The sequence below is a fragment of the Ailuropoda melanoleuca genome, chromosome 10, assembly GCF_002007445.2.
Source record: "Ailuropoda melanoleuca isolate Jingjing chromosome 10, ASM200744v2, whole genome shotgun sequence".
NCBI classification, from domain to species: Eukaryota; Metazoa; Chordata; class Mammalia; order Carnivora; family Ursidae; genus Ailuropoda; species Ailuropoda melanoleuca.
The window spans coordinates 67,206,610-67,232,071 of record NC_048227.1 but is presented as its reverse complement, the minus strand read 5'-3'; the positions used below and the strand labels follow the sequence as shown (position 1 = coordinate 67,232,071).

The 25,462-nt window shown below is 36.5% G+C and overlaps 1 protein-coding gene across 6 annotated transcripts in view; it reads left to right on the top strand.

Moving 5' to 3' along the window:
- Window positions 1–17,773, top strand: part of FAM184A (family with sequence similarity 184 member A) — a 117,923-nt gene extending 100,150 nt beyond the window's left edge. The window contains exons 12-19 of one of the 6 annotated variants that reach the window (XR_004628113.1): window positions 1,592–1,719; window positions 3,178–3,362; window positions 3,790–3,936; window positions 9,926–10,043; window positions 12,267–12,371; window positions 14,744–14,946; window positions 15,813–15,907; window positions 16,528–17,769. Coding sequence is in view for 5 of the 6 variants with exons in the window: in XM_011224012.3 (XP_011222314.3) it covers window positions 1,592–1,719; window positions 3,178–3,362; window positions 3,790–3,936; window positions 9,926–10,043; window positions 12,267–12,371; window positions 14,744–14,946; window positions 16,528–16,609 (968 nt within the window). In the remaining variant the exon portion in view is untranslated. Of the gene's footprint in view, window positions 1–1,591; window positions 1,720–3,177; window positions 3,363–3,789; window positions 3,937–9,925; window positions 10,044–12,266; window positions 12,372–14,743; window positions 14,947–15,812 lie in introns of all 6 variants that reach the window. The other 5 variants (XM_034669050.1, XM_011224012.3, XM_034669052.1 and 2 more) reach the window with 5 other exon arrangements.
- The last annotated feature ends 7,689 nt before the right edge of the window (window positions 17,774–25,462 follow it).

Sequence of the window (25,462 nt, the reverse complement as noted above, 5' to 3'; positions counted from 1 at the left end):
ATATTTTTAAATATTAGCTCACTATCTCCCTCAGGTCCAAAATGTGTTGCCATTCCTGTACCTCCCATTTTAATTAAGGGTATTACTGTTTACCCAGTTGCCCAAGCCAGGAAGGTAGAAGATGAATTTAACTTTTTTTCTTTTGCTTCCACATCCTGTTAGTTCCTTCCCTGAAATTTTTCCTATATCTGTTCCCTCTTCTTTATAGTCCTTTTGTCATACTCAGTTCATGGTCATATCATTTTTCACCTGGATTATTGCCATCACCTTCTCATTGATCTTTTTCCTGCACTTCACCCTCCAGACTCCAGTCTGGCTAATCTTTGTAAGACTCAGATGTCACCATAGAACTTCCCAACTTTAAATCCTTCAGTGACTCCCATATCCTACCTCAGTGCTTATCAAGTTTTTCCACAGAAGTGGCCCTTACACTAGGGAGACTGAACTTATGCCCCTTACATGGAGGTCTCAGGAAGAGCCTAAAATGACTAGCTACAAACACAGCATTTCTTTGAAGTTGCCTCATGTTTTAGCCTTAAAATGTACAATTTGCATTTTACCCATATCTCCTGTGTATTAACATGAAAGTAACGGCTTTCCCCAAAATCTTCAGGTACAATTCATATTTCAGAAGATGATCATGTGCACCCTACAAGTCCCTCAGACGTACTGTCACATGTATCTCAGATTGAGAACCATGAACCCAAACATAGAGTCAAAAGCATTTTGTGCTAGAACTTTCTCAGACTGGGCTCCATTTTCTTTCCACTATGATCACAGGGTCTGTGGGCACACACCACACCAATCTTCTGACAGTTTACCTGATAGATTTGTTTTCTGCTTTTGCATATGTTATCCCTTCCTCACTAATGCTTTTCTCTTTCTCCACTTGGAGAACCTTACTCAGTGCTTTAGACTGAGTTACTGTGACAGTTCCTTTGTAATAGTTTTCCCAGTTTCCTTCTCCTAGGAACTGTGGGTACTTCCACCACTGTGCTTTCATTACAGCCAATATTCATCTCTGCTATCCCACTTAATTCCCTGGCATGATACCTTTCCCTGTGGCCTGTGCAGTTATTAGGGTCAGATTCTGCTCTCCCTTAGTGTAGTACCTGACATTCAATAAATGCGGAATGTATCAAATAATCTTAAATTCAAATAAAAATCATGACTTACAAATTAAAGCATTCACCAGCCAATGTTTAACATTTTTCAGAACTATTGTGGAAGAATTCTTACCTGGGTGGGAAGTTGCTTCCTAAATGAATATATGTTATGGTACTGTTCAGTTCTAAAATGTTATTATTCCAATAGCCAATGAGAAAAATTAAAAAACATTTTGTCTCCATCCGCACCTTACTGGAAAACCAAAAGCATACATGGAAACAGTTTGATCCATTTGAGCAATTGAAAATTTTCTTATCCTTACCAAAGCTAGATGACCTCTAAATTCATGACAGGCTATGTCCTAAATTCATGATATTTAAGTGTCCTAATTTAAAAAAAAAATATTGTGACTTCTCCAATTTTTTTGTGAAGTATCAATAATATTTCTAAAATGCACAAAAGGGTTTTTCCCCTTGTATTCCAGCTTCCTTACGCTCAGAACTAAACCATCAACATGCAGCTGCAATTGATTTGTTAAGGCATAGTCATCACCAGGAACTGGCAGCTGCTAAAATGGAGTTAGAGCGAAGCATAGACATCAGCAGAAGACAGGTAAAGAAGAACATTCTGCTATGTGATGATTCCTTAAATGTGAACAGATTTGAATGTTGACAATTTTCTGAAAATTATTTTGTAATAACTAGTATTTTCACTATTTACTATTTACCATCTATATTGAAGAGTCTTATTTTTAAAGGGAAATAGGTAACTTGACTTTAGCATATTGGTCATAAAATTGCATTTTATTTTATGAATTTTTAATTGAATATTTTGAATTTTACTTGCTTCTTGAGAAAACGAACAATGAAATATAAATAATATGAAGAGTGAAGACAGAATACTATGAAACAGCACTGTCTATACAGCTTTCCAAGATGATGGACCTGTTCTGTATCTGTGCTATCCACTATGGTAGTCACTGGCCACATGGCCGTATGTCTAGTGTGACTGTGCATCTGGTTTTGTTCAAGTTTAAATAGTTTAAGCTTGAATTGAAATAGTCCTACTGTGTAGCGTAAGTGTAGAAGTAGCTCCGGAATAAAGGGAACTGGTACTTCCGTGTCACTGCAGCACAGGTGCTGCTTACGCTTCTCCAGCTTTGCTCTTTGGCCAAGTGTACTTCCTTCAGTTAGAGAGTTTATGATCTTAAATGTCTGTCTGGTTGGATGAATCTCTAGGCATAGTGCAATGAAGGCCATCATTTGTTAGACTTAAAACTTTGACTTTGTTAGTCTTCAGCTGTGTTGAATGATCAGCTCAAATTTTCTCTTCATTGCTATGAAGTTTTAAGTGAGCCATTTTATAACCATGGAGAGAAGTGATATTTTCTAACTAGGCTGATGCTGAAATTGACAATGTGTAGATGGGCATTGTAGAAAACAGTGACTTCTGGGAAAATGGAAGGGAGCTTATCTTGCAGACAAGGTGACTGCTACATCAACACTCATCAGTCTGCTTTCTAAGCCATGGGGTGTGTGTATGTGTGTGTGTGTGTGTGTGTGTAGCCTCCCTAGATGCAGGTCCTTTTTAAATGAAAGGACAATGGTACCAGCATTTTATTGTAAGCCCATATAACTTGGCGAGTGTGTAGGAGCCCTGCATTCTAATCAGCTCTGCTGTTCATTATAAATCATCCTTGGACAGATATCTCTTAGGTATTGGTTTCTTCATCTACAAAATGTGTGGGAGTTGTGCTTTTATGGTCTTTTGGGACTCTTGTCACCCTGATATTATCCATATAAACACTTCTTATAGACAGGAAGAGAGTAGGCCTTTAGGTTTTATTTCAGTGGTTTGCTTTTGAAGCAATGTCATTACATTAGACATTCCAGTATGTCATTTTCTTTCCCTTAGATAAAAGTTTTCTAATATTTGCTTTCTGCATTTAAGAATTATTTGTAGGGGAGTCTGGCTTGCTCCATTAGTAGAGCATGTGGCTCTTGATCTCGGGGTTGTGGGTTCAAGCCCTGCACAGAGGTTACTTAAAAAAAAATTATTTGTACTTTGCAGAGTAAGGAACATATGTGTAGAATAACAGACCTACAAGAGGAATTAAGGCACAGAGAGCATCACATCTCAGACTTGGATAAGGAGGTACAGCACCTTCATGAAAATATAAGTGCCCTAACCAAAGAATTGGAATTTAAGGGGAAAGAAATTCTCAGAATACGAAGTGAATCTAATCAACAGATGAGGTATGTCATTAATTACAACAGAAGGAATATACAGTGTTATCTAAAAGACTATTGTATAGAAGTTAGCATTACATGCCTATTTTTATGGCTAGACTGCCTTCTAGTAGATACTGAAAACCACTTCTTTATTTGTTGACTGCTATAATTTAGAACATAGATGAAGTGTTTGTATTTTGAATAATATGTACGCATTCAATAACTTTGGAAATCGTATAATTAACTAAAATCTTTATAAAATATTTAAAAAGCATTAAAGGAGACTAACAAGCTTGAAGATTAGAGCAAAGTAAGTAACTAATACTTTAGGCTGTTTCCATTAATTTTCTATATATTATACCTAAAACCATTTCAAATCTGGTAGAATATAGAAAGTTTTGAAAGCTTGACCTCAGAATAACATTTTCTTAACTAAAAATAAATTAAACAGGTTGCATGAACAAGATTTAAACAAGAGACTTGAAAAAGAGCTGGATGTCATGACAGCAGACCACCTCAGAGAGAAAAATATCATGCGGGCAGATTTTAATAAGACTAACGAGCTACTCAAGGAAATAAATGCAGCTTTACAAGTGTCGTAAGTCATATTATATTAAAGAAAATTCATATGTGGGAAATAAACTGAGGAGACTGTGTCTAACCTCAGATTAGCTACTCTTTTAAATCTAATTGATACTTAAAAAAGACAAGGGCTATATTACAGATGGTAATTGCAATGTGATATTTTCATTAATGAGGATGAGGCGGTTGAGTGAGTATCAGCTGCCACGGCTACAGTTCCACGAGGACAATCCCTGCCCAAAGCCTGTCCCTCAGAGTCATGAGCTGTCATGCCGTGGTGAAAACGCTGTAGATGTCCGTATAACGTTAAGTAAAAAGAGCATATTGTGGCCAATAGGAATACTATGATCCTATACATACACTAATAATATTTTATAGACAAATATCAAAAGATCTTAACAAATACAAAATTTTAATGACAGTACTTCCTTCTAGGGAGTGGATTATAGGGTATTGGAGGGGGGAAGAGCAAAATCTTTTTTTTTTTTATACTCTACATAGATATTATTGGAGTGCCTACAAAGAAGCACTTAATTTTGATTTTAAAAATTAAAGTAAAACGTCAGAAATAGTTACTACTCATATATAGTAACTCCAATATTGTTAAAACCAAGATTTCTAATTATTGCTTAATGTTTTAAGGAAGTATTTAATAGCCCCTCTCTTTCCTACACGCTTGTAAACTATTATAGCCAATGTGCAAATAGCACTCACTCCGTCTCTGAGGCCTAAACTCTAGTTCAATTTAAATTATCTCAGAATTAGGGGCACCTGGGTGGCACAGCGGTTAAGCATCTGCCTTCGGCTCAGGGCGTGATCCCGGCGTTCTGGGATCGAGCCCCACATCAAGCTCCTCTGCTGGGAGCCTGCTTCTTCCTCTCCCACTCCCCTGCTGTGTTCCCTCTCTCACTGGCTGTCTCTATCTCTGTCAAATAAATAAAATCTTTAAAAAAAATTATCAGAATTAATCTAAGCTGCTGCTGCAAATGGTTTAAATTCACCTTCAGTCGCTCTTCTTCTAACCAATTAAAGCTGCATAATATGTATAGAATATATATAGAATATATAGAATCTCCACATACTTCAGTAAAGTCAAAATAGTCTCCTTAGTCTCAAAGTAAAACTTAAATCTCCTAGTGTCCCTGTGCCTTATCCTCCTGTGTCAGCCACACTGACCTCAGTTTCCTTCTAAGATTCTCCTGAGTTTACAGTCTAGAATAATCCCCTGATTACCTTCCCCCAGTCTAACACTCATCTCACATTTTACCCATTTAACTAAGCCTCATCGTAAGTATTGTTACATATATGTAATATATATACCCACATTCACTTAAGCTGAAACAAAAAACAGAACACCCCCCCCCCGCCCCCAGTGGTTGGCATTTACTTCAGTGGCTCCTGAGGTGAGGTACTCTCAGGACACAGAATTAATAGGCACTGGAATGTTTCCTGAATGAATTTTTTTGAGGATTCCCTATAACATTTACTACTTCATGAAGTTACAGTTGAAATGTTGAGGAGACTCAAGATCGTTTTTCCAGTCACAGTGATTTTTAGTGTTTGCTCTTTTGGAAGGTAATTTTTAAATCCTTTTGAGCCACAGTAAGAGCTCATAATTTTAGGCATTTTCAAAAATTCGTTACAATAAACCCTACTGTTGCCTTTCCCTTTTCTTGGCCTCACTGGGCAGAGGCTGAAGTCCTGGCATCCCCCTCTTCACAGTCTGAAAAAAACATGCTAACAAAAAGAATAATCTCTGTCTGTCCATGTGTCCTGTCTCCTTAGGAATGTTAATTTACAAAGATTAAAGGTTTGTTTCTACTTTATTCTGTTTTATGTGGTTTTACACATTATGAATTTTCAGTAGATAATAACTTAGTTTTTAAATAATTTTTAATAAAAAAATTAGTATTATTACTCTTGAGTCAAATATTTTATCTGCTTTTCTAGATCTACCATTTGTTTTATACTAGGTTAGTATAGGTCCCTGCTAACCAACTGTATTTCTTTTTTCACCAGAAAACTACTACTATCATATAATTAGTCTCTATCTTAGGTATTTATTCTTTTAGTTGAAACCAAACATACATACAGATATATTTATACCAACGCTCTCCAGTAGATTTTCTGTGGTAGTCAATATGTCCTAAATGTGCTTGGTCCAGTACAGTTGTTTCTAACCACCCACAGTGGCAGTTAAGCATTTGAATTGTGGTTAGTACAACCAAGGAATTGAATTTTTAATTTAATTTTGATTAATTCAAATGTAAATAGCCACATACGAACTAGTGGCTACCATATTGGAAAGCACAGTTTTATGCAACTGGATATTTCTGTTCCATATCCTTAAATGCAGCCTGCTTGGATCTGCTGAATGGCTTCGATGTAGTCAGAGGTGGTGAGCAAGGAGAAGTGCGTTCCAGCTTAAGGAGCTGGGGGGACAACAACATTTGAGTATTCTCAGCCTGTTGCAAGGCCTAAGGGCACCTTACTGAAGTTCCTAACCAACTGCATGCTGACTTTAAATCTTTGACATTGGAAGAGCCCTGTGGATTTGTAGAAGTGGGTGGTAGTGGAAGGGCTGGAGGAACATGGGTCAGGCTGAGTCCTGGAGTAGAGGGGCCTCTGGAGCAACTGGAAGCTTCTCCCTTCTGTTCCCACCCCAAATCCTGTTTGGACTCCAGGGAAGAGGGGACTAGAAATTTAAAGAACAGAAAGTACCCTATAAACATTGTAGAAATGGTAAGTTCTATAGCTCTTATGGAATGATTACTAAAAAAAAACCCTTTTCTAGTGCTGGGTAGGTACTGAAGTCTTAGATTTTTGGATATTCTATAGAAATGGTTTTATTTTCCTGAGTGGTATAATGGTAAAAACCTTGTGTCTAATATGTTACAGTTTTTTTTTGCTTTAGAAACAAATGAGAGAATGATCTGTTTTAAAGAACTTTAAATCTAAACATATGTAGAACTTGGGATCATTATAGATCTTTATTATGCAGAAAAGGGGGTTCAGAGATTATTATTGTCTAAGTTTACATTAACTTCTCACTGTACTGAAACAAAAGGATAGTTTCTTCTTGGGGGAAGCACTGAGTTTTCTGTACGGGGCTGTTAAGTAGGTCAGTAATCCCTAACTGAAAAGAAACACTCCACCATGCCAGAATTATTTTTAAAAGTTGTTTGAGTTCTTTTATCTATAATACCCTAATCGTTTTTTTGTTGTTTGATTTTTAAAATACCATTCTTTTTGTGTTCATAAGCTTTGTGAGGTAAGGAAAAAGTATTTCTGTTGTCATGCACCAGAGTCCATGTCCATAAATTATGGGGAAAGGTTCAACATTAAACTTCTTCAATTATATATTTCTTTTCTTAAACTCCAGAAAGGATGGTATAATAGAGTTTATCCTTATACAATTAAGATTCTAAAATACATGTGTGCCAATACTGTTGTTTGGCCTAGAATCTCAATTTACTGACTTCGTCAATTATTTTTTTAAAAAAGCACAGGACAACTGCCACCTTAAAAATTTTATGCATTTTATACAGCTTTTTTAGGTATTCATAATTTTGGTTTGTGTTGTCCACGAACCCTAGACATTGACCTATATATTGTCAGAGCCACAAAAAAAATAAATAAATAAAAAATCAGGGCATGCATGCCTGGGGAGAATCCAACAGTGACCTAATTAGTAATTATATATGTTTTACTTCTGTGTTCTCTCTGTATTTCTTTTAATGGAAATCTATATTTTGAGTAAAAGACTATATAAACTTGTATGTTTCCCTCAACACAGTGTTTCCCAGGCTTTAATCTTTCAGAATTTGGTCATTTCTGGCTACCTTTGATATTGTTTTCATATTTTTAATTGACTCACTGTAACTTAAAAATTTAACAGGAAGACTTGATTATTTCTGCAGTAAAACCATTATCACTACTGAAACAGCTAGCTATTGCTGTGAAGGCCATTTAAGATACATAGAACCACACTGAGACTGTTTCCTTCTGGTGACCAGAAAGATTAAAGGAGAACAAAGTAAGATCATTCCCTGTACCACCAGCTGTTTGTTCACACCTAGTCTTTGGGAAACAGTGCTGGCCTAGAGAGCTGACCTGGGCAGCTGAAGGGAGACTGTTGACCAGCGTTGGCTTGAAATGGATCAGAGTAATACCAAGTGTTGTTCCTGTTAGAATTTTGAAAGACTTAGTGATTCTGGAAGTATATTTGCAAGTTAAATCTAGGTCATATTACTTGTTCTCTCCTTTAATGCTTTCCCATTTGTGTTTATATGAATTGTTTCTTCAATTTAATCAATTATCTTTCCCTTTTAATATCAAGGTATCTTTTTAAAGTTTTTTTGGTGATATTAACTGATAATTTTGTAGGTAAAGTATGTTTAAATTAAATGAAAACATACACTAGAATTGAGGCTCAGAGTGAAAAAGGTGGTTCAGGGATTTTAAGTGATTGTTTTAGACTCAATTTAACTTCTCATTTTACTAGAACAAAATAGAAATAATAGTTTTTATTTTTTATTTTCTTTAATAATAGTTTTAAATAAGGCATTAAATTGAGTTTTTTAGCGACCAATACTGCCAAGTATTCTTGTTCAGCTATAGGAAGCAATTATAAAAAAAAAATCTTCTGGTTTGCTTTTAATGATAAAGTATCACAGCGACATCTTGTGGCTACTCTAGTATTAAACCCGATGCCTTTTTCCTTGACCAGATCATTGTTTCTCAAGCTTAAAATTTTTGCCCATAAAACACTGTATCGTGATAAAATGCAAGTTCCCTCTATGTGAGCCCAGTGAGGCACATTTTTCACTCAGTCTGGATTGTCACAAAAGAATAAAAGATAGTGAAACTAACCTCAAACTGAATTGACAAAGTTCTCTCTGATCCTGAGACGTTGACTTCCTAACCCCAAACTTCCCTTTACCCACATATCTCCCCGAACCCTCCACATTAGAACTTTAGGTTGGGCTGAGTCAGTGGAGTTTTTTACTAAAATTCCTAAAATACACAGAGATTCTTGTACCCCTCTAGAATTGGGGGGTGGGAGTAGATCACCGATTCCTACAAGATAGATTGTCTAGAAGCCACTCGGTATTTGTTGAATAAATTTCTCTGTGCATCTTCATTCAACATGATTTTATTGAGCTTACATTCTAGCCTTTTACTTTGAAAACAGTAAGTTTTTAAATTGCTGTAATTATTTAAATTTTCTAAAACTGAAGCTGCTTCTCCCCCACATCCCCAAGTGAGCTGGCAGTTTCCATTCGCATCCTCTTCATTCTGCCCTGTCCTGTATTTTTAGACTCTGCAGTGTCTATGGTGCCTCTGCTCATAAAAGTTGGCCTCTATTCTAGAGTCTTCAGTGGCATTCAGGCCTATTGCCTTCTCATCTCATTCGGGGCAGAAGAAGCGTAGAGGGAAAATTAATTATCTTATCTGATGAACCTTTTTTACAGTGTATATGTATTAGCTTATAATACAAAATTTTTAAATTGTGTTTCCCATAAACCAGGAAAGAATGATGTCGTGTATGTGTCCTTTGTTTCCCTTTCCTCTGTATCTTTTTTTGGTCCCTTTTCTATATGTTACCAAGCCTTATATCATCACACAGGAGTGTATTTTTGGTAAGTTCTCCTGATAGACAGCAATTCCAGCATGAAACCTATATTTAGAGGTTAGTATTATTCAGTATATCATTTCTTCTACAGAGCTTACCTCACCTCATCCCCACACACTGTTGAATGACTTACAATGAGTGAATTCTTCCGAAAGTCACCTGTAAAGTCTTTAATAACATCATCTACCCCTTAGAGCCTTCACTAACACGAGAGCTATTTGAGGCAGCCATGTTATTCTGAAAAGTTTTAAGGAAAAAAGTTTGGTTTTAAATTTTGTATGTGTTCAGCTGGGGTAATTTGAAAAATGTAGGTATTACAGAAGAATGTGTCTGAGTCCTGTCAGTGAACTAAAAGGTTTCTTGTTTTCAGACTAGAAGAAATGGAAGAAAAATATCTAATGAGAGAATCAAAACCAGAAGATATACAGATGATTACAGAATTAAAAGCCATGCTTACAGAAAGAGACCAAGTCATAAAGAAACTAATTGTAAGATTTGGGGGCAGGGGTGTGTGTAACCATGTTAGTTACCATGTTTTGCCAATCAACAGTCTATTGGTTAAGTATTAAGTAATGCTAAATGAAAATTGAAAATATAAAATATGCGCATTGTGATTGAATGTTTATTAAAAATGTTCGTAAGGATAAGAAATACAAAGTAATTTTAAATTTGGTATTAGGTAAGGGGATTGTGCCTCTTTTCAGTATTTTTTTAAGTCTTTAGTACTTATTTATGTTTAATAATGTCATTGCCAACATATCGCTAATATGTTCTTGAAGATGTGTATTGTTCATGTAGAATTAGAATTGGATAGGAGAGAAGAGCCAACACGTGCGTGCATTAGCCTGCACTGTGTACTTCCAGACAGTCATGTTAATTTACTCTGATCCAAGGAGATACTCCATGGGAAAAGGGTTCCATTTTCTTAGGGTTCTAACTAAGAAAAGCTATGGGCTCTCTCTTGAGAGTCTTGGTCCAAACTGAGGTGTTGTTAGGGTCCATGAGGGAAGGAAATACAGTTTTAATGATAAATAAACTGCCTTCATTAAAGCTGTTATTCTTCAAGAATAAAAAATACACAAATATCTTACAATTTATAAAACATTTTAGAGTCTTCTAAAATTATATATCCTGGTCAATAATTAAAATAATTGTTTTTTACTGTCACTAAAAAAAGAAAAATCGTTCAGAGTAAAACTAAAAATAGAATGCTAATCACTCTATTGGTTCATTGATCTCTTAAACTGAAAACTATGGATGTTAGCATGCAAAGAGAGCCTAGAAGCATTTATTTCTGAAGTCCTTTTTCTTTGACTTCTCTTTGTTGGCATTTAGGAAAGTCATCCTGCTGGCTGGGACTCCAAGTTCCTGCTAAAGGCAGCAGGTTATAGATTGGGGTTCATTATGGAACCCAGGAGCAGACACTGGCAGGATTTTCCAGGCATTGTGAATGTGAGCACAGGCCTCATCGATTCCTCTGATTACCTTCTATTCCACACATGAAGTTAGCAAAGGAATTAAGCATATTCATTTCATCTATGGGAGAAATGGCTTTTCCAGTTCTTAGTGAACAGATGTTAAAGATATAGTCGTATTTTATCCTTACAACAGGGTAGGTATTAGACTTCAAAGAATAAAGCAAACACAAAGCAACATAGCTAGTTGGTGACAGGCTAGGAATCCAGCTAAGGGTTCTTCTGCACTCTGTCCACTACACACCAGTTCTGTGGACTGTGAAGCACAGGGGCTGAGATTGATGCAAGTGACAGTAGTAACTAAGAAGGGAATGCCGAGCCTACTTCTAGGGCACAGTCCTGCATTTCACACGTGTGTTTACTTGCTACAGTTTGGTTGTTCAGTTGACGCATGTTGTTGGTGAAGTGAAAGGCAAAGGATTTATCTACACGAAGGTCCCTTTTTCTCTGGTCATGATGAGCCCTGCTGTCATACAGTTGACCCATGAGCAGTGCAGGGGTTATGGGGCACCAACTTTCTGCAGTCGAAAATCCGCATACAACTTGACTACCCAAAAACCAGATTACTAATAAACTGTTGACCGGAAGCCTTACTGATAACAAAGTCAATTAACACCTATTTTGTATATTATATGTATTATATACTGTATTCTGACAATAAAGTAAGCTGGAGAGAAAAATGTTACTAAGAAAATCATAATGAAGAGAAAATAACACTTATAGTATTCATTAAAAAAAAAAAAAAAGAGCATGTAAGTGGACCCATGCAGATCCAGCCTGTGCTGTTCAAAAGTCAACTAAACATTGAGGTCTCAGAGAGGAGATTAGGTAAGATCAGATGTAATTCCAGTACTGAAGAATGATGACATATCAGTGTCACCTTTATAGAAACAATGAAACCATGCACACAACTCCATGAATGTAAGTTGAGCTGCTCAAACTGTGCAGTCAGCCCTTTGGAACAGAGATGGCACCAAATAAAACATTTAGATCCAGTCTTGGAGAAAAAAGTTATTAAAGGGTACAGAAGAGCCCCAATGCATAGGGTTTTGAAAAGTTTTGAAAACCTTCCCACCAGCAGTCATTAAGACACTGACAGTCAGATCTAGAAATGTTTGATGAGGTATGTAAATCCTCACTCAGGTTTTTTGGTAAATTTTGAATGAAATGGCATTTAAACAGTTTTAAATTTTCGATAGAAAATGTCTAAGTGATGTTTATAATTCTTTTGCGTAGGAGGATAATAAGTTTTATCAGCTGGAATTAGTCAATCGAGAAACTAACTTCAACAAAGTGTTTAACTCAAGCCCTACTGTTGGTGTTATTAATCCATTGACTAAGGTATGTGCTGTAAACACTGTAAAATAGGGATGTAGTTTAAAACTAGCTTAAAACTTTTAATACTTAGAGCAGCGTAGGATAAACCTTCCAAACAGTGTTTTCTTAAATTTAATATTTAGGATTGAAATCTATTCTTTATGCATTTTCACAGAATGAGACTAATATTTTTGTTGAGAATTCATACTCCTTAAGACATTATTATAAAACCTTAGTTTCTATAATTTTGTTTTTTCATATCTCCAAAGAAAACTAACATCATTTTCTTGGTGTTCACTATCCTCTATGGGGTCCTAAAAGGTACTCCAGCCCCGTATACCTAACAGCTCTCCCTAACTTAAGGCCTAAGGCCTCCCATTTTTATGAACCTTGTTACCTACTTTGGAGAAGGGCTTTACTTCTCTCAGTCTTAGGACCTTTCTTGACACGTAAAATTGAAGATGGCCTATTCTGATACTTTGTTACTCTCTTGGACAGATAGAGCCTTGTAGACAAGTGAAATGGAAATGGCTTAAGTCTTACACATCTTTGTACCCCAGCTTCCTATGGCTCCCCTCATAGTGCTTTGGGTATAATAGGTATTCAGTTGCAAATTTATCACATTTTCTATAGTGGCTACAATTAAGTGAATAAAGCAGATAATGAAGAATTAACTATGTATATTGGCTTCATAGGGATTACATATCTTTTGGCAGAAATCAGTAGTAGAAATAAAGTACTAGTGCTAAAGCTATTTTTTTAAAGTCGGATTTAATTTGCCCATCATACCTAATTTCTTTTAGGCCCCTAGCCAGAAATTTTTGCTTTCAGTGCTCATAAAAACTTCTCTGTTAAGAACATGGACTCTATCTTTCCTTCACAAGTTAAAGCACTCCAAATTTTAAACTTGAGCTGTTAACGTACAATGACTTAAATGTTTGATGAAACAGAATGACTAAAGTCGGGATGCCTATAGTTCTATCTACAGAGCCTAAAATATAGCCTGGCACATCAAAGGTTCTCATAATTGGTGAATGAATTAATATAGTTAGTTTTAAAGTTCATAATTTAGGGTGAAATAAGCTTTTAATTACAAAGCAAGATTCTGAGACTTGTTGAAACAAATAATAAAATGAAAATATTTCTAATATATTTTTTGGAATAACATTTTTAGCTACAAAACCATTATTGTAGAACTTTACTAAGTACTTTTGATTTCAACTAAAAACCTAAAGTGGGTTTATTTACGCCCTCTGGTGACTAGAATAAGAAAATGCAAGAGATACATCTTTGTTCACTTTTGAGTGATTTCAGCTTTAATAGTTGTGATTCTAGAAGACATTTTTCTTCCTTTCTTTTTTCAGTTATGCAGAGTAGACTTTTTGTCAGAGACTCCATGATTCACAGAATATGACATAGAGAAAGAGGGCAATGTTAGTAAGATCATTACTTTTTGTAAATAAAGGAAAAAGGCCTAATTAATGAGGCTGTTGGGTTTTGTTAAACACTTGAATCGTTTTGCAGAAAAATATTTCATAAATTAGCACACATTTAACTTGTAAAAGATGGTATTAAAATATCTTGCAAAATGTTACATTTTATTCTGTACAGCGATATGATACTCATTGATTCTAGCAGTGTGAATAAAATAGACAATAATTTGCAAGCTGATAGGTTTTGATAATCTGATTGTATTCCTCTTGCTGTTGATTTTAAAGACCAACTAAAAATTTAATAAATGGATAATCTTTACATGTTTTTAAAATATTATAAGCCAATCATTGATACCACTAATTGGGAAATGAGACTTAATTATGCAGATTTAATTTTCTCTCTTCAAAAAGATGGTGCAGTGAACTTAAAACCAGTTACTTCAGTCAGCTTTAGGTCTTAAGTAGGAATGTGGGATATGTTTCAAACTATTTTGCCAAGCATTTTTCCATTCCTTTTTCCAGGCAAGGACTGCCTCCCTTTGACAGAAGGCTAAAGTTCACGGACCTCCCTTTTAAAACTGTTTAACTTTATACCTTCTTCTCCTAATTTTAGCCCAAATCTGTTTAACCTCGTTGTATCTGCAAGAACTGTTCCTTCCCCCTTTCCTCCCCCTTTGACATTCTTTCCATCTCCTCCCCTCCTCATGAACACCATTCCTAAGTGTTTCTTCCTCATTCTTTCTGGCCCAGCAGCATGTCTGTCCCTAAGGATTCCATGTAGATAAAGAACACCTCCAAGGATCCCCAGACCACACTTTGGGTAACACTGGTTCATTTTAACATCCCAATTTAACATAAAGCTTCCAAGATCTTCCCATGCCAAATTTATATCTTCTACTATTTCCTATTTTCTCATTTGTCCTTATGCAGGGACTATCCTCACATGTATTATTTTTAATGCAGCAAAAGAAGAAGAATGATAAATCACCAACAAACAGGTTTGTGAGTGTCCCCAATCTAAGTGCTCTGGAATCCGGTGGAGTGGGCAATGGACATCCTAACCGCCTGGATCCCATTCCTAATTCTCCAGTCCACGACATTGAGTTCAACAGCAGCAAACCACTTCCACAGCCAGTGCCACCTAAAGAGCCCAAGACATTTTTGAGGTGAGCCACGTCTCACCAGTGATTTTTTTTCTTTTCTTTTTTAACTTGAAAAATTTACCTTCTTACATTGCAGAAATTCACTACTTTAAGACCAGCCTAGGAAAAGAAATATTACTGTGAAAGATTTTCAAAATACATTTATCACTTCTCTAGAGAACTCCTTTTTGGCTCTTAAGATTTTTTTCTAATTTCTTGTCAATTTTTCTATATGCTGAAAGAGGTGCTAATGTAATTCGTGTGCTTAGAATTTTAATATTTATGGACGCTTGCTTCATTTTGAGTATTGTAGCAAAATTTTCACTAATATCCATGTTTATTACAGAACCTTAAAATATTTTTTTGTTTTTCATATATATACATATTTTTTTTCACTTTCTTGTTTACCAGGCTTATTTACAAATATATATACTTACTGCCAAAATAAAAATTATGTAAGCTTTGGGAATTTAATGATATACATAAGCAAAAAATAAATTTAGAAAAAATTTTACAACTGCTATTCCAATTTGAAGTTAACCTCAGACTTGATTCAATGTATTATCAAGGAGAATTTAAATGAGACCCAATTGTTAAACCATTAAATAACCTCAGAAAGTATTGTTGTTTTAGGTTTACCTTACTATTACTGAGTCTGTGCTGCTTTAAATTTATTTTTTTAATTTATTCCTACTAAATCTCAGCAGTGTCACTAGTAATAGTCTTACAGGTAGATGATCTTTTTCTAGGGTAAGTGATGACATAGTTAATGACTAGTTATTTTAAATAGAAAAAAGTAGCAAGAATAAAAATAGTCACATACACTTTTGAATGTGCCTCTTGCTAAATATTTTGTGTTGCTTATTCCCCTTGTGCATGGGTATGTTCAGGTATCAGTAAGATGCATGTGCATGAGCTCAAGGAACTTGACTGCTGGAGTTTCCATTACACATTGTTGCGTGCCTTGTAATTTCCCCCAAAGACGGTAGGGATTCTTTTATTTTCTCAACTAGCCCAAAGAATCTTTAGTTAGAATTAAGTATAAATGATATAACTTTGAAGATGGAGGGGAAATGGGCTTCTTAATGTACTCCTTTCCCCTTAGACTGTTTGTTTATGGAATTATGAAAGTTTAATATAAATATACATGTAAAAATACTATATCATGGCTTGCTTGCTTGTTAGTTATATTTGAGGACACATCTGTAAAAATCAAATGCTTGTGTCATATTCTGAAATTTTAATTAAGTAAAAAGGTGCTGAAAAAGAGGAATGTTATCTTGTTCTTATTTCTGACAATTCCTCCTGAATTTTTTTGCTCAAAGAAGGTGACATTTTTCTCAGCTGTCTGATTTTTGTCTTTTTGTAATTTTTTGTGATTGTTTTGATGTGGCTCCTCCTTAACTGACTTCATCTGAGCTGCTGATGCACTCTCATGCTCTCATGGAGTGGAGAACCCAATCTAGTCTAGAGGGATCTACAGAACACATCTAATACAGGGAACCAGTTGTGGTCATCTGCACTGATGTTGTTTTGTGCTTTTCCCTTCATTTTGCAAAACAGCTTAATGCTGGGTTACATGTCTCTCTTTTTTTATGAATTCAGTCCTCCTCAGAGTGAAGCTTCCCCGGTGGCTTCTCCAGATCCCCAGCGCCAGGAGTGGTTTGCCCGGTACTTCACATTCTGAAAGAATTGTGTTGGAAACAGCTAGCTCTGTGTGGATTATGACTAAGAGCATGACCTTATACAGACCATTATGTGAACAGGCTTTCCTATGTCAAACACTGTGAATGAGAAAGTATTTGTCTCTCCAATTTGAAAATACACTATTTCCTGTGATATTTATTGGAATCACTCTAATACATTATGTGTGTAATTATAAGTTATTTTTATTTGAGATGGAAGAGTCTTTAACCTTTGTAATTACTGCATAATAAATTTTATTAGAACAAACAGTGCTTTTCATTTTTTTCTAGTAAGCCTGTTAGACTTTTTAAATATTTTTTAATTCTAGATAAGATTTACTGAAAGAGTGTTTTCTAAAAAAAAGTTTTACTGCATAGTAATAGAATATCAAATTATTTAACTTCAATAATCATAACAAAATCAGGATAAATATCTTTCTACTTTGTTCCATTACCAGGTATAACTATAACTATAAACTGTGTCCTCTAAATTTATAAGACTATAATGAAAACACCTGTGGAAATTATAAACTTTCAACTATATAAAATACTGCTGACTTATTTATAGTGTATTTTATTATTCTGATAGTTGGGGATCTAGAACTTCTAATATAGTTAGTATCTATGATTAATATGATTTATGGCCAAAAGTTATTTGGTAAAGAGACAGTCACTTCTATCTCAATTTGTCTTAAAAGTTAGTGGGTGATCGTTATTAAGGACACTTGATGTAATGAGCACTGGGTGTTATATAGAACTGATGAATCACTAAACTCTACCTCTGAAACCAATGCACTCTGTTAATTAAATCTAAATTAAAATTTAGAAAGAAAAAAAGTTTGTTACTGATACATCAACTCTACTATTCAACAACTAGAGTGCCAAATGTAGTTGACTAAGCAATGTAGATTTCAGAAGAATCTGGGTGAACAAGATAAATACAAATACCTGATCTACGAATGATTGTAACAACAATGAAGACCAGTTTTTTTAGTGGTTATTATGTGTCACTGTGCTAAGGGGCATTAGATTATTTAATCTTCACGCAATTGTCAAGAAACAAACCATTGTGTAAGTTATCCTGGAAAAAAAAAGTTTATATAAAATACTTGCTCTGAATTTTCTAAGTGGTTAATTCTTATTTATTTAAAAACAAATCTAGTTATAAATACATACTCTTGTTCCTGATTTTTATTTTGCCTAATAGTTTGGAGATTATTTATCAAGGATTTGATGATTAGTACTCATGCAGGTGACTACGCCAGACACAGACATACAGAGATGAACACCTGTTCTCAAGAGCGAACTACATACTTGCTGAAATAGTCAAGGACCAAACTTTTTCATTATCAGAGCAATATCAAAAGGGACACAAGATTTATGGAATGCACAATGAAAACAGAGCAGAGGAAGTGATTAATTCTACCTAGGTGGTAGCAGGGAAAGCTTGGCATGGAAATGCTATCCAATTATAATTTTGAAAGATGGGTAGGAATTAACCAGACCAGGGACAGGGCTGTTTGAGGCACAAACTGGAACAAGTATCAAGAAAGAAGAGGCCAGCTACATCCAGATAATTACATGCAATCCTATGGGATCAATGTGTAGGGCTAGAGAACATGGCATAAGACAGCAACCATTCCTTGAGCACCTAGCCTTTTATTAGAATTTAACATTTTTAATTCATTAACAACTCGAAGAATATAAATGTACAAGTAGTAAAGGTTAAAAACCTGTGCTCTTTCCATTATGCTACAAAGGGTCTGAAATGCTTAGTAAGGAATTCAACTCGATCCTGTAGAATTTTGAGCAAATAATAGCATGATTTAAAATTTTTAAATCACCATACTGGCTGCAAAAAAAAAAAAAAAAAAAGACCTACGTATACGCTGCCCACAAAAGACTTTAGACCTAATGACACGTATAGACATTGAAAGTGAAATGATGGAAAAAGCTATTCCATGCAAATGGAAGAAATAACAACAACATAAAACAGACCAGGGGAGCAATACATGTATCAGACAACAGACTAAAACAAAGACTGTAACAAGAGATAATAAAAAAGGACATTACATAATGATACTCCAACAAAACATAGAATAAATATCTATGCACCCAACATTGGAGCCTTTAAACCATAAAGCAAATATTAACAGACATAAAGGGAGAAATTAACAGTAATACAATTATAGTAGAGGAATTTACTATCCCACTTATGTCAATGAATAGATCAGGCAGAAAATCAGTAAGAGAAACAGTGCCTTTGAATGACACATTAGACCAGATGGACTTAACAGATGCATACAGAATAGTCCATCCAAAAATATCAGAATACATTCTTTTCAAGTGCACATGGAACATTCTCCAGGACAGACATGTTAGGCCATAAAACAAATCACATAAATTTAAGATTAGAATCATATCATGCACCTTTCCTGGCCACAACAGTATGGAACTAGAAATCAATCACAAGGAAAAAAAAACAAAAACCTAGGGAAAAAAAGAACACAAACACATGGATGCTAAATAACAGGCTACTGAACAACCAGTGAATCAACAAAGAAACCAAAGGGGAAATAAAAAAATACATAGAGACAAAGTAAGATGCGATTGTCCAAAATCTTTGGGAGGCAGCAAAAGCAGTTCCAAGCGGAAAATTTAAAGCAATACAGACTTAAATGAAAAAAACAATCTAACCTTATCCCTAAAGGAACTAGAAAAAGAAGGGGGAAAAAAGCCCAAGGTTAGTAGAAGGAAGGAAATAATAAAAACCACGGCACAAATAAATGAAATAGACGCACACACTCCCACATGCCCACAACAGAAAAGATGAATGAAACCAAAAGCTGGTTCTTTGAAAAAACAAAATTGATAAACCTTCAGCCAGATTCCTCAAGAAAAAAAGAACCCAAATCCAATAAGAAACAGAGAAAGAACTGACACCACAGAAATACAAAGAATTGTAAACAAATAATGTAAAAAATTCTATGCCAACAAATCGGACAACCTAGAAGAAATGAATTCCTAGAAACATACAATCTTTCAAAACTGAACCAGGAATAAGTAATAAATCTGAACAGACCAATTAGTAGGAATTGACCCAGTAGCCAAAAAATTCCCAACAAATAAAAGTCCAGGATCAGACAGCCTCACAGGTGAATTCTACCAAACATTTAAAGAAGAGTTAACACCTATTCCCCTCAACCTACTACAAAAAACTAGAAAAGGAAGAAAAGCTTCCACATACATTGTACAAGGCCAGCATTACCCTGATACCAAAACTAGACAAAGACACTACCAAAAAAAAATGAAACTACAGGCCAATATCCCTGATGAACACAGATGCAAAAATCCTCAACAAAATTTGAGGAAACCAAATTCAACAATACATTTAAACAAAGCAAAACAAAAACTAACATCATGATTAAGTGGGATTTATTCCAGAAATGCAAGGGTAGATCAACATTAGCAAATCAACATGATATACTACATTAACAAAGCAAAGGCTAAGGTTTCTATCATCTCAATAGATGCAGGAAAAGCATTTTACAAAGTACAACATCCATTCATGACAAAATTCCTCAACAAAGTAGGTTTAGAGGGAACATACCTCAACATAATAAAGGCCATATATGAAAAACCCACAGCTAACATCCTATTCATCATACAAGGATGTCTACTTTTGCCACATTTATTAATATATTAGAAGTCATAGCCACAGCAATCAAACAAGTACTAATAAGTAGTAGAAACAGAATTTTTAAAAATTCCATTTACAATAGCAACAAAAAGAATAAAATAGGGGTGCGTGACTGGTTCAGTTAGTAGTGTGTGTGACTCTTGATCTCAAGGTTGTGGGTTGGAGCCCCACATTGGGTATAGAGATTACTTAAAATCTTAAAAAAAAAAAAAAAGAATAAAATACCTAGGAATAAATGTAACCAAAGAGGTGAAACAACTCTGAAAACTGTAAAATACTGATGAAAGAAATTGAAGACAACACAAATGAATGGAAAGATATCCCATGATCATGAATTAGAAGAATACTGTTTAAATGTCCATACTACCAAAAGCAATTACAGATTTAATGCAAGCCCTATCAAAATAGCAACAGCATTTTTCACAGACCTGGAACATAATACTAAAATTTGTTTGGAATCACAAAAGACCCCAAATAGGCAAAGTAATAGTGAAAAAGAACAAGAAAGGTAGAGGTATCACAATCCCACATTTCAAGATATACTACAAAGCTGTAGTAATCAAAACAGTATAGTCCTAGCATGAAAATAGACACAGAGATCAGTGGAACAGAATAGAGAGCTCAGAAATAAATCGATGCTCTATGGTCAATCTATGACAAAAGAAGCAAGAATACGCAATGGGGAAAAGATAGCTTCTTCAATAAATAGTGCTGGGAAAACTGGACAGCTACATACATACAAAAGAATTAAACTAAAGCACTTTCTTACATCATATACAAAAATAAACTCAAAATGCATTTAAGACCTAAAGGTAAGACCTGAAGCCATAAAATTCCTAGAAGAAAACATAGGCAGTCGTTTCTTTGACATTGGCCTTAGAAACATTGTTCTAGATAGGTCTCCTCAGCTAGGGAGCAAAAACAAAAATAAACTATTGGAATTAAACAAGCTTTTGCACAGCAAAGGAAACAACAAAACCAAAGGCAATCTGAATAGAAGAAGATACTTAAAAATGACATATCCAATGTGGGGTTAACATCCAAAATATATAAAGAACTTATACAACTCAACACCAAAAACCCCACAAATAATCTGATTAAAAATGGGTAGAGAACCTGAATAGAGATTTTCCCAAAGAAGACATACATACAGATAGCTAAGATATATGAAAAGATGCTCAACTTCACTAATCATCAGGGAAGTGCAAATTCAAACCACAAGGAGATATTACCTCCCACAAGTCAGAATGCCTAATATCAAAAAGACAAGAAACAACAAGTGTTGGCAAAGGTGTGGATAAAAAGGGACCCCTGTGCACTGCTAGTGGAAATATGAACATAAACGGGATGGAGCATCCTCAAAAAAATAACACTACCGTGTGATCCTGTAATTGCACTACTGGGTAGTTGCCCAAAGAAAACAAAAACACTAATTCAGAAAGATATATGCCCTCCTGTGTTTAATGCAGCATTATTTACAATGGCCAAGATCTGAAAGCAACCCAAGTGTCGGTGGATAGATGAATAGATAAAGAAGATGTGATACACACACATACACAGTTTATATGATGGAATATTACTCAGCCATAAAAAAGAATGAAATCTTGCCATTTGTGACAACATAGGTGGACCTAGAAGGTATTAGGCTATGTGAAATAAGTCAGACAAATATCATGTGATTTCACTTATATGTGGAATCTACCAAAATGAATAAGCAAACATAAGGCAGAAACAGACCCATAAGTACAGAGAACTGATGGATGCCAGGAGGGAGATATGGGTGGGGGGTTGGGCAAAATGGTGAAGGGGAGGAGGAATTGTTTTCTGCTTGTAGAATGAATAGTCATGGAGATGAAAGGTACAGCATAGGGAATATGGTCAATGATACTGTAATAGTGTTGTATGACAGATGGCAGCTACACTTGTGGTGAGCAGAGCATAACATACAGACTTTATTGAATCTCTATGTTGTACTCCTGAAACTAATGTAACATTGTATCAATTATACATCAATAGGGAGGAGTTAAGATGGTGGAGGAGTAGGGGACCCCTTTTCCAGCCAGTCCCCTGAGTCGAGCTGGATAGGTACCAGACCAGCCTGAACATCCATGGAATCAGCCTGAGACGCAGGAAGATACATCGGGATCTTTACAAATGAACATCTCCAGCGCTGAGTATTAAGGTACAAAGCGGGGAGCCGTGAAACTGCGCACAGATATCGGAAGATAAACGTAAGGGCGGAGGGAGCCGCCGTGTCTGGGTGCTGGGAAGCGGTACCCACCTGCACGGGGGAGAGGTGGACCACGGACCCGCACCCTTGAGACAGCAGACTGAGACCGTGAGCCGGGGGCGTGCACTACCAAGCATCTCACGGAACTCAGGAATTCCGGTGTGCTCACTGGATCCAGACTGAGACCGGGAGCTCCGGGAGCGCGCGTGGGGTGGCTGCTGGCTGGCGGTGTTAGAAACACAAAGGACAGAGACGTGCCGGCCCTGGAAGTGAGGGCGGGGACGCCAGGTGTGCGGTGCACAGCCCGGGATGCTGCAGGGTTGAGCAGCACCAACAGAAACAGAGTTAAAGTGGCCAGAACATCAGTGGAGAACGGGGCGCAATTCCTCTGTTCTGTGACAGAGGCTGAGATTCGGCTGCTGCTGCTCTCTCAGAAGAGGCACAGCAGACCGCCAGGGAAAGCCGCCAGAGAACAAAAGTCTGGAAATACTGGCTCACAGCGTGCCCACCCCATCCCCCCTCGCAGGGGACATGGAGACTCTACCTAAACAGGGTTTCCTGAGTATCGGCACGGCAGGCCCCTCCCCCAGAAGGCAGGCGGAAAAATCAAGAAGCCGACATCCCGGGGCGCCTGGGTGGCGCAGTCATTAAGCGCCTGTCTTCGGATTAGGGCGTGATCACATCGTTCCAGAAAGGAGTCCCTCATCGGGCTTCTCTGCTGGGAGCCTGCTTCTTCCTCTCCCATCCCTGCTTGTGTTCCCTTTCTTGCTGTCTGTCTCTCTCTCTCAAATAAATAAATAAAATCTTTAAAGACGAAGCCCACATCCCTAAGATCTCTATAAAAAAAGGGTGCACAGCCTGGGTCCCGGTCAATAATATGGGCTCTGGACAACCCCGCAATCTCTCCTCATCAGAATGACAAGAAGGAGAAGTCTCCCCCAGCAAAGAAAAGACAATGAGTCTGTGGCCTCTGCCACAGAAATAATAGATATGGATGTAACCAAATTATCAGAAATGGAATTCAGAGAAACAATGGTCAAGATGATTAGTGGACTTGAAAAAAGTATTAACGAAAATGTNACTGAGAATACAGACTCCCTAAGGGCAGAAATGAGAGCGAATCTGACAGAAATTAAAAATTCTATAAGCCAAATGCAGTCAAAACTAGAGGCTCTGATGGCCAGGGTCACTGAGGCAGAGGAACGCATTAGCGAATTGGAGGATGGGTTAGTAGAAGAAAAAACGAAAATAGAAGCTGGTGTTAAAAAAATCCACGCCCACAAATGTAGATTACGGGAGATTACTGACTCTATGAAATGATCCAATGTCAGAATCATCGGCATCTCTGAGGGGGTGGAAAAAAACAGAGGTCTAGAAGAGATATTTGAACAAACTGTAGCTGAAAACTTCCCTAATCTAGCAAGGGAAACAAACATTCGTGTCCAAGAGGCAGAGAGAACCCCACCCAAGCTCAACCATGACAAACCTACGCCACGTCACGTCATAGTGCAATTCACAAATATTAGATCCAAGGATACAGTATTGAAAGCGGCCAGGGCAAAGAAATTTCTCACGTACCAAGGCAAAGGTATCAGAATTACGTCAGACCTGTCTACACAGACCTGGAATGAGAGAAAGGCTTGGGGGCGCATTTTTAAAGCTCTTTCAGAGAAAAACATGCAGCCAAGGATCCTTTATCCAGCAAAGCTGTCATTCAGAATTGATGGAGAAATAAAGACGTTCCAAAATCGCCAATCATTAACCAATTTCGTAACCACGAAACCAGCCCTACAGGAGATATTAAGGGGGGCTCTATAAAGGTAAAAAGGCCCCAAGAGTGATACAGAGCAGCAAGTCACAACCGATACAAAGACTTTAAAGAGAAATGGCATCATTAAAATCATATCTGTCAATAATCTCTATCAATCTAAATGGCTTAAACTCTCCCATAAAACGCCACAGGGTTGCAGATTGGATAAAAAGACATGACCCATCCATTTGCTGTCTACAAGAGACTCATTTTGAACCCAAAGATGCATTCAGACTTAGAGTAAGGGGATGGAGTACCATCTTCCACGCAAATGGACCTCAAAAGAAAGCTGGAGTAGCAATTCTCATATCAGATAGACTGGATTTTAAACTAGAGGCCATAGAGAGAGATACAGAAGGGCACTATATTATTCTTAAAGGAAGTATTCAACAAGTGGATATGACAATTATTAATATATATGCCCCCAACAGGGGAGCAGCAAGATACACAAGCCAACTCTTAACCAAAATAAAGAGACATATAGATAAGAACACAGTAATAGTAGGGGACCTCAACACCCCACTATCAGAAATAGACAGAACACCCTGGCAAAAACTAAGCAAAGAATCAAAGGCTTTGAATGCCATACTCGACGAGTTGGACCTCATAGATATATATAGAACACTACACCCCAGAACCAAAGAATACTCATTCTATTCAAATGCCCATGGAACATTCTCAAGAATAGATCATGCTCTGGGACACAAAACAGGTCTCAGCCAATACCAAAAGATTGAAATTATCCCCTGCATATTCTCAGACCACAACGCTCTGAAATTGGAACTCAACCACAAGGAAAAACCTGGAAGAAACTCAAACACTTGGAGGCTAAGAACCATCCTGCTCAAGAATGACTCGATAAACCAGGAAATCAAAAAACAAATTAAACAATTTATGGAGACCAACGAGAATGAATACACAACGGTCCAAAACCTATGGGATACTGCAAAGGCAGTCCTAAGGGGGAAATACATAGCCATCCAAGCCTCACTCAAAAGAATAGAAAAATCTAAAATGCAGTTTCTATATTCTCACCTCAAGAAACTGGAACAGCAACAGAGGGACAGGCCTAACCCACTGACAAGGAAGGAGTTGACCAAGATTAGAGCAGAAAT